We start from the raw sequence: 10,516 nt of genomic DNA on the forward strand, positions 1-10,516 counted from the left end.
AAGCCCGGCACCACAAGGGGGACATTCCGGAACTGCATGTAAAGAGACCTTCTCTGGCTGGAGCTTCCCGGGCTTAATTACAAGTTGTACCGTCTGGTTACCGTGGTAACAGGCGTCGCGGTTAGTCTAGGAACCGAGAGAAGAGGTGGGTTCCCAAGCTTTTGGAATGATTGTTCGTTGGGTTTGGTTGTCTATTTAATCTAACCCTAATGTAGTATTCAAAGACTCTAAGCCTCCTCTTTTCCTCATTCTGTGGACGCTATGAGACACCTCTCCAGTAGGAAGAGGGTAGGGGGACCAGGAGGGTTATCTCAAGAGATAGAAATATTATTACTCTTATGTAATGTTTACCAAGTGTTCCAGCTTCTGTATTTTAAGGAGCTAATTATTTAATCCTGACATTAATTGTCAGAGATAGGAGTTATCTTCATTTTGAGTAGAATAGAGACATATTTACATTTCTTACTCAAGGTCACATAGCTAGCAGGAGATAGAATTAAGATTAGAATCTATGCATACTGGCTCAGAGTCCTTGATCTTAACCACTAAACTACACTGAGGATTAAGAAGATCTCATGTGGACCTTACCCCACACACAAACTTGTCTATTTCAGTACTGGGGAGGCTCCAGTCAACCAATATTCAGGTGTTGGAATCACCTAGATCACCAGAAAACCCAGACAGAAGATGACTGCTATGCTCACTTAGGGTTTGTGAAGGTCTAGGTAGAGGTAAGGCCTTATCTGAGAGGTCAACTTAAGAATTTAGGAAGGGATGTAGAATAAGGAAATGATAAAGTCGTGCTGGGCCACAATCTTTTAGACACAGGTGTTAAGGTTAGCTTACCTTAACTTCACCAAAAAAATTCCTGATGAGTTCCCCCTCCCCTAATAAAAATAAATAAGTCAATAGTTACACAGACAGTTTTTTCTTTAAGTTATATCTTTCCACAGGCTTTAGAGGCCTATTTTACTATCAATCATGAAGACATCCTCAAAAGGTCTACTCACCCAGCTTACTCAGTTCTGGACCCTTCTAGATGATCTGGCTGAAAATGACCCTGAGGGCTATAAAAACTTTATTGAACAAGAGCTGAACGAGGGAAAACAGCTATGTGCTGGCCCAGAACCACAGTTCTGTGTACAGACCAGGATCCTGGTATGTATGTAGAGTTAGTGCTAGGGATGGGGAGGTCTTGAATGAATGAATGATCCTGGAATAACCAAAGAATGAATACCTTACCCTTAGCAATTGTTATTTTCATACAAGAAAACTTGATGAAATCTGCCTTTTTAAATAGAAAATGGAACATAGTGTGGAAGATTGTGTTGAAGGAGTAAGAATGGGAAATTCATACTTGATATGTTTTGGAAATCTCAAAATGAGTCACTTTTTCTGCTAGAAGGAAAAGATGATGTAGTGATTTAATAGAGAATTGTAAAGTTGAATCTTTTTCAAATAAAGAACTTATTTAAGATATAAAGTGGTGAAATGGGGTCAAATGCACCTAGATCAACCGCTTAGATAAATTCTCCCTTCTGCTGTCAAGTGTTTTTTTGGGAGGGAACAGCAGCTAGATTCATGCTGAAAAAGTCAAGAGCTTTGGGAAAATCAAGTATAATTTATCAAACATAGTTTTAATACATGGAATGACTTAGTGCCTAAAACTCCCCCTCTTCCAGCTTTATTGTGAGTTGCTTTGAGGATATTATCAAAACCTAAGTTAAGAAAACTAAATTTTTAAGGTTTTGAGACATCAAAATTATTTGCTTTCCAGAAACCAAAAGAAAAAATGCTTTTTATCAACCTTTGTCAGTGGAAAAGGATCCCTGCTCCCAAATCACTCACTCATCCAGGACCTCTAATTGTTGGCAGACCAGAAGACATCTCTGAGACATCAGGTACAATAGGTTAAAGGAGAGAAAACATATTTTTAAAATTTTACTGGGAATTAGCATGGATCAGAGTTTACTTGGTAAAGGCATTTCAAGTAAAATATTTTACTTGATCATAACATAATTAATGTCAGGGCTGGGGTTGTGGCTCAGCGGTAGAGCGCTCGTCTAACACATGCGAGGCCCTGGGTTCGATCCTCAGCACCACATATAAATAAATAAACAAAATAAAGGTGTTGTGTACAACTAAAAAAAAATAAATAAATATTAAAAAAATAACATAATTAATGACAAATGAATTACCATGCAAATTTAACACTGTTCAAATTTCCTAATAATATGAGCCACTTTTAACCCATATGAAGATGCTAAGCAATGCCTTCATTGGAATTTTGTGTATATAATGCTATTGTGATTGGATCTGAAAAATACAGACTTTATTGGGAATATAGTTTAATATATAACCTGACACTATCATGAGAGAAAGAATTTATCTTCACTTTATACCCTCTGAATTACACACAGATACTTACACAGTCATCGATGTTGCCTACAATCCTGATATTCTCCAGACAGCAGAAAAGGACCAAGTGAAAAAAGATCAGTTAGTAAAGATGACTATGAAATGCATTGAAGAACAACTCCAATTCACTCTCTCACACACTTACCATATTACCAAATTCAGAATAAAAGGAAGCATTCAAAGAACAAAACAAAATCTAATGGGAATACAGGCTGAATGCACAGATTTAAAAGAGAGAATGAGAAAGGGTAAGTAGATGAATATAAATCAAAATCTAAACTTTTGATTTAAAATTTTCTTGCAACCTGTGTATGTATTGCAATCTAGAAGTCTTCAATGATGAGAAACTTAAAAGAAAAATATAAAAATTAGATATTAGAAATGTTAAAGAATCCATGAAGACTTCTAAATTGTTCAACCAGATTTTTTTTGTTGTTTGGATGCACTAGGGAGCAGACATAGGAGCTCCCATACTTGGCAAGGCTTCTATCACTGGCCTACATCCCCAGATTCTTTTGGCTTAATATTCCTAAACTAATTTAACTGCAGCTTTATCTTCCATCTCAGCTAACAATACATATCTTGCAGCTCAAACCTGATAGCATTTTGTAATTTTTATCTCTGCTCCTTTTTTTTTCATAAAGAACATAGTCTTGGACAGATAAGAAGCAGTACTGTGAGCAATCCAGATCAATTTCCTCAGCTGTTACTGCCCAAAGACCAAGTTTCAGGCAAAGCGGGACGTTTGATAGAAGAGATTTCTAGTACTGAAATACAGGTGGAGATGAAGATACCAGTCTATGAATTAAAAATTGTGAAGGATCAGAATGAGAAACCTCTGAAAATTGAATTAAAGGTTGAATTACCTGGTATTAATTCAGTGTCTCTCTGTGACCTTAGCGTTTCTGAGGTAAGTTCAGAAGGTAATATGGTAGTCCCTAGATATCCATGGGAGATTGTTTTCATGAACTCCTACAGTTACCTAAATTCAAGGATGCTCAAGTCCCTTATATGAAAATGATATAGTTATATTAAATTTGTATATAACCTATGGGAGTACCCTATGCACATCTTCCTATATACTTTCAATCATCCCTAGATAACTTATAAACCTAATACAATGGAAATCCTACGTAAGTAGTTGTGCATTAGCTTTGTTACTATAACAATTTCCTGAAATAATCAACTTTCAAAGAAAAATGAATGATTCACAGTTTCAAAAGGTCCCATCCATGATCAATTGATCCTATTTTTAGACTTGTGGCAAGGCAGCACATCACAGCAGGAGCATGTAGCAGAGCAAAACCACTCATCTTATAGTGATAGGGAAAAAGAAAGTACCCAAGGTCCAGTCTGCTTCAGGGGCATGCCTCAATGACATAAAGACCTGCCACTAGGCCCTATCTTCTAAAGGTTCCACCGCCTTACTTCCCACTAGCTACTTCCCTGGGGAGCAGTCCTTTACACATGAACCTTTGGGGGATACTTAAGATCCAAATTATAGCAAGTAGTTGAACTATCTTGTTTCAGAAATAATGAAAAGAACAAAAGCCTATTACATGTTCAATAAAGATGCAGTCATCATTTCCAATGAATTCTACATTTCCAGTCCAAGATAAAATTGAATCCATGGATGCAGAACCTTTAGATTCAGAGGGTCAGCATTCACTGTTATGAACTTCAGAATTTCAGGGGCTTACCATTTGCTCAGGTTTGTCAGCTATACCTGTTCTGCTCCATGAGTCTGTCACATTCCGAGATCCAGATGGAGTAATTACCATCTGAGATATTCCATTCTTGTGGTAGAGGAAAAGTAGAAATGGTAACCCATGCAATGGGGCTAAAACTTCCATTCAGACAGTATGGATCACTTCTGATTGCATTGCATTAGCCAAAGTACAAGGCCAAATCTTCCAATCAGTAAGACTGGGTAAAGACAGAAGTCCCTGGCAGGAATGATTCTCTTATAAAGAGCAGATAATTGAGGACTCGGGAAATAGCTCAGTGGTAAAGTTTACCATGCATGAGGCCCTGAGTTCAACCCCCAGCACCACACAAAAAAAAGTATGAATAAACTTATGCTGGGTGTAGTGGTACATACTTGTAATCCCAATAGCTTGGTAGCCTAAGGCAAGAGGATCACAAGTTCAGAGCCAGCCGCAGAAACTTTGTGGAGACCCTGTCTCAAAATTAAAAAAAAAAAAAAAAAAAAAAAAGGCAGATAATTGGAAACATTCCTACAGTCTGTCACTCTACCCTGATCAGATATTTGTTCCTCTGCTCAAGGAAAACACATCTATTCCCAGTATCAGGCTCTAAAGTACAGGATTTTGCCATTGTAATCTGTGTTGCTCCTGAATCACAGCCTGAAGACATAACAAGTTATTTATTCCTCCAGCCCCATCCACTGTATAATGTGGAATGGGGAGAGGAAAGCCATAATTTACAGTGTAAGTTCAGAAATGGGAAAAATGAGACTCACTGATGTTACCTGGTGCACAGCAATTCTGAAATACTAGTAGGCAAACCTTGTGAAGGCCCTTTACGTGAAGGTGAAGGATATTCTTAGCTCCCCAGTTTCATGATCTTCAGCTCCAGATGCAGGAGGTTTTTTTTTCCTTCTCCATTATCCACCTTGGCTGTATCTTAAATATTATAGACTATGCCTTTCTCGTGTGCTGAGCAGCTTTCTCAGCCTGACCTGCTCATGAAGTGTCAGAGGCCCAAAGGATATTTAAAATTTTGAAGTCAGTTCCTTTTAGTCCAAGTTGTTTTTGTTTTGCTTACATTCAGTGCACACCCACAATTCCTTTTTAGACATGCCCATGTTTCAAAACCTATCTCTTGAGACTTAATTGCTGTCATTTTAGCCAAATGAAAGGATTTACTGAAGTCTACCTTAATCCACTCAAGAGGTTTTAACAGCAGGCATAAAGATCTGTGATTTAATCTTATCTCTAAACTGTCAAAATCAGGCTTTGTTAATAAAAATTTCTCAATTTTTATCCTTTATTGGCTGAAAACAAAAATATGTTCAATTTTTCAGTTTTCAATTATTAGAAATTTTGGGCTCCTATTCTATGTATTCTCTTTCAATTCTACTTGCAACATGGGTGTTGTGGTTTGGATGCCCCCAAAGCTCACTTGTGAGACAATGCAATCAAGTTCAGAGGAGAAATGATTGGGTTGTGAGAGTCTTAACCCAATCAGTGAATTAATCATCTGATAAGGATTAACTGAGTGGTAACTGAAGGCTGATAGGGTGTGGCTGGAGGAGGTGGGCATTAGGGGCGTGGCTTTGGGTATATTTTTTTGTATCTGGAGAGTGGAGTCTCTCTCTCCCCTTCCTGATGTGAACTGCTTCCCTCTATCATACTCTCCTGCCATGATGTTCAGCCTCACCTCAAGCCTTGAGGAATGGAGCCAGCCTTCTATGGACTAAGACCTCTGAAACCGTGAGCCTTCAAATAAACTTTTCCTCCTTACAGTTGTTCTGGTCAGATCCTTTAGTCACAGCAGCAAAAAAAGCTGACTGAAACACTGCGCAATTGTTTTCTATACTAATTTTTCCTGTAATATCTTGTGAAATACAGAGCATAAGAATGGCATATTCTAGCAGGGCACAGTGGTGCATGCCTGTAATCCCAGGAGATTGGGAGGCTGAGGCAGGAGGATTGCAAATTCAAAGCCAGCCTCAGCAAAAGCAAGGCACTAAGCAACTCAATGAGACCCTGACTCTAAATAAAATACAAAATAGATCTGGGGATGTGGCTCAGTGGTCAAGTGCCTCTGAGTGAAATCCTGGGTAGCTCCCAGGAAGTTTTAGCCCCATTGCATGGGTTACCATTTCTACTTTTCCTCTACCCCAAAAAAAGGATGGCGTATTTTAAAATATTCTTTTTACGATGTAGCCAAGGTGGATACTGCATAGCAAAATACTTCCCAACAGATCATGAAAAACAATGAACTAGGGAGCTAAGGAATAAAGAAATATTTTAAGGAACCTAAGATGCTAACATTCTACTTCCCATTTCATCTCAATCCACCAATTCATTAGGTATATTATTTGTCTTCCAAATGATCATGATAGGTTCACTAAGAGCTTTATCACTGTGAAATATCTTTCAAGTCCAAGTAAGTTTCCTTGCTGTTTTCTGGTTGACTCTTAAAACAATACCACATAATTTAGTATGGCAATATCCTACTTCTAGTACTCTATCAGTTAACATCTGACATACTGAGCAGCAATAACAATCTCAAAATGTCAGGAATTTACACCAGAAATTTTATTGCTCATTATAAGTCACATGGCAATAAAGTGATTCTCCTCTTATAGAAGTGAATAACTGGGAGCAAAATCTACAGCATAAACTTTAACCAGGAAATATTTCTATTTTCACCTTTTAATAATCTCTCAATTTATTATTCTTAGGATGATTTACTGATCGAGGTCTCTGAAAAGTACAGATTACATCTGAATCTTCCAGAATCTGTTAATATTGAAATGACTACTGCAAAATTTATCAAAGAGAAATCTACATTAATGATCATGATGCCACTGGTATAAAACAGCTGCACTATGTTTGGGATTTTTTAATGCTATAAGTCATGTAAATTACAGATAAAGAGGTAGTGGTTTAAATATTAATTACATATTTTTAAGAGGTCACTTTGATGTATTGACATTTTGCCTTCAGCTGTTTTATCTATTTTTCACTCACTTTTTCTTCTCAAATAAAGTTGTCATCAACCCCAAACTATTAAAAACAGTGAATCCATGAGGTACTTACTTTAAAAATAATTGAGTTGACCTTAATAACTTAAATATTTGGGGGGAAAAATTCTCATTATTTCCAAATAGCATGTAGGAAATCTTGTCTTACTGCTTGAAAAAATTTCTTTTAAAATCTCTAGCAAAGTTTTACATTAGGAAAAACTACCAGACTGTGCAAAGTTTTCTAAAACCAGGATAGGCTTTAGTAAAGTTTCCTCCAGCAATAAAGATACAGGGCCAAATATAATACTCAAATCTATGCATCTATGAACTTGTGTACTTCAGTTAAACAGCCATCCAATCAGACCTTTTAATATCAGGTATGAACTTGTCTGTTAATGGATACAGTGATGCAGTAAGAGTAATGATGTTATTGCTCATCATAAGCAGAATAGATCCATCTCTAATTTGAGGGAAAAAGTTGATTTTAGGAAAAGTACCTTTCTCCCCAGAAATGAAGTAATGTACATTTGTGTGTGTGTGTGTGTGTGTATGTGGTGGTGATGCTGGGGATTGAACCCAGGACCTTGTGCATGCAAAGCAAGCACTCTACCAACTGAGCTACACCCCCAGCCCTGAAGTAATATATTTTCAACTTCCATTAATCTAAGGTGTCAGATACAATCTGATATAGCAATATGCACATCAAATTTTGAACATTCTTTAATCATCTTTTCTAGATAAAACAGATTCTTTAATTATTACAAAGTCTATAAATTTTAAAACCTTTAACTTTAGAAACTAATGTTGTATAGATAAAAGAAATAATTTGTGTGATGTTAAGCAAATATAATTTTCTTAAACCTGGCCTGGATTTGAATTCTATTAGCAATACAAAAATTTATCTTCTGAAAAGTTTCAGCAGTGATATCATGCCCTAAAATTAACAAACCTATTAAATTGTTATTTCTCAAAACATTTGGAATGCCTTCACCATATCTTTTCTTCTACAAAAACAGTCAAAATGTATTTTCTAGGAAATCCTCCTAACGACAAGGAACTGACTGAATCTCTCCTTTTGCACTCAGTACACACGTGCTTGTTGCATCACTATATCTGTGTACTCATTAATAAAATGCATATCAACAGCTAATATATTTAATAATACAATGTTAAATTTACATTCTTGATAGTTTCTTAAATATCACTCATATCTTAATGGATTTTACATTAAGAAAAATACTTTTGCCTCCTCCTTCCTACAAAAAAGCACTATGTTCCCAGAAAGGGCATTAATAATGAAATATGTGCTGGCTTAAATTTGAATCTTATTAAGATATAACACCTTTATTTTATTTGTTTGTTTTTATGTGGTGCTGAGGATCAAACCCAGCACCTCACACTCTACCACTGAGCCACAACCTCAACCCCTTTATTAAGACTTCTTTTAGAATGAAATTATGTCATTTGCTGGTAAATGGATGGAACAAGAGTCTACCATGTTAAGCCAATCCCCAAAAAAAACAATAGCCAAATGTTCTCTGATATACAGATGCTAACACACAATAAGGGGGTGGAAGGGAAGAATAGAAGTTCACTGGATTAGACAAAGGGAAATGAAGGGAAGGGAGGGAGGTTGGGAATAGCAAAGAGAGTAGAATGAATTCAATATAACTTTCCTATGTTCGTATATGAATGAATACATAACAAGTATAATTCCATATCATATACAACTACAAGAATGGGAAGTCATACTCCATGTTATGTATATCATAATACATTCTACTGTCACATAAAACTTAAAAGGAACAAATAAAAAGAAAAAAAGATTTCTTCCATTTCTTCTCAAAATTTGAAATTTAAAGAGTAAGTTTTTCTACAAATTTAGTTTTAGGTCCCTTATCAGTAGTGATTATGATTTCCCCATATATTCCAACTCATGCGTTAATAGGTAATGACTTTCCTTTGCAACATATTCCTATTGTCTCTCACCCAGTTACTCCTTTTATAGAATATGCTTCAGGATACCATAACTTTAACTCACAAACCTCAGAATTGAGACTAAATTATTAAACAGAGCCAGATCTCACTTTCTTTCCATTTTGATAATAAGTACCATGTCTGAACACAGGCTGCTTCAGTAACTTCTTAAGCTTAAAGACTTGGCTATCCTCCTAAACTCAGACCTTTACCAATTTATCTGTATTGAGAGTTTATTAGTATATAGCTGACACTGAAACTTAAATCATTTTTTAAAAATTCCCAAAAGATGAAAAATTAGACCACACACATTGAAAACAAAGTTTAATTTTAAAACAATCTAATTTAAACCAAAATCCATGACTTTTTCCTTTTCTAGCTTTCTTCTTTTAGTTCTGGTAAGATAGATATACTGAGTCCAGATTTAGATTATAGCTGAGATTAATTTTTAACTCAGAACAACTTTTTATTATATGGGAACTTTTTATTTTTCTTTCAAGGGAACAACAGAGCCATAAGCATTAGGAAAGAATAAATTATCTTTGAAATTTCTTGTTTGAACCAAATTTGGCTCATACTAATTTTGGTCCCTTGTGATAAACTTGTTCTTTTTGCATAATCTTCAACCTGAAATTACTAAATACTGTGAAAAATCAGAATAATATGTTGAATTATTTTCATAATAATATAGCAAGGTTAATGTTTGAGGAATATATAGAGTATCACTTATGCACCATATAATAAATGAACATTCAGAAACAGATTCAACACTGAAATACTTAAAGCAAATTTCAGGGGATAGTTGCACATATTACATATACAAGGAAGCACTGGTCAGGTTTATTTTAAGTAGTTATAATAAATAATTCCAAACATTTATTAAAATGTGTCAATTCAATAGAAAGTCTGAAACTGTGATAAAGTTCCCAATTCATTTTTATTGTTCTGGATAGCATATCCTCCTCCTCTCCAAGAGAAAGGCAAAATAATAAAGTTGAAAAAAGTATTTAGACTGATAAGGTAGCCATAATTAATTTTTTCTCTCAAATAGGATTTCAGGGCTATCTTATTTTACATGAGACAATGCTAGGGTAGGGAAAAAAACGACTATATTAACCATTTTTACTTTATCCAAACAAATTATCATTTTGTTTTGGACATCATTTATATTTATTTTTTCAGACAGGGACTGAATACATTGTCCAGGTTGGTCCCAAACTCCTGAGCTCAAAAGATCCTCTAGTGGAGCCAGGGAAGAGTCCCTGGGTTATTAACCTCCGAACTTAGTGCCTGCCAGTGTTGAGTGGGTGTGTGAGGGAGAGCATGCCTGCTTGGGTAGGCACAGGTGCTAAGCAGCTGTGGTTGCCCCATATTCTGACTTAAAAGCAGTTTGACTTTGTAGAG

The 10,516-nt window shown here is 35.8% G+C and overlaps 1 protein-coding gene and 1 non-coding gene across 2 annotated transcripts; one reads left to right on the top strand and one right to left on the bottom strand.

Annotated features, from left to right (window-relative positions):
• The first annotated feature begins 7 nt into the window (after positions 1-7).
• Positions 8-7,185, top strand: Pih1d2 (PIH1 domain containing 2). Its single transcript, XM_015489890.2, has 6 exons — positions 8-145; positions 954-1,158; positions 1,778-1,901; positions 2,421-2,666; positions 3,063-3,328; positions 6,851-7,185. The coding sequence occupies exons 2-6, from the start codon at positions 982-984 to the stop codon at positions 6,983-6,985; spliced, it is 948 nt and encodes a 315-aa protein (XP_015345376.1). The 5' UTR covers positions 8-145; positions 954-981; the 3' UTR covers positions 6,986-7,185.
• Positions 7,186-7,690: 505 nt separating this feature from the next.
• Positions 7,691-7,763, bottom strand: Trnaa-ugc. The gene has a single exon. It is a non-coding gene; the product is annotated as a tRNA-Ala (tRNA).
• Between the last annotated feature and the right edge of the window lie 2,753 nt (positions 7,764-10,516).

This window comes from Marmota marmota, unplaced genomic scaffold, assembly GCF_001458135.2.
Source record: "Marmota marmota marmota unplaced genomic scaffold, marMar, whole genome shotgun sequence".
In the NCBI taxonomy this organism is placed as follows: Eukaryota; Metazoa; Chordata; class Mammalia; order Rodentia; family Sciuridae; genus Marmota; species Marmota marmota.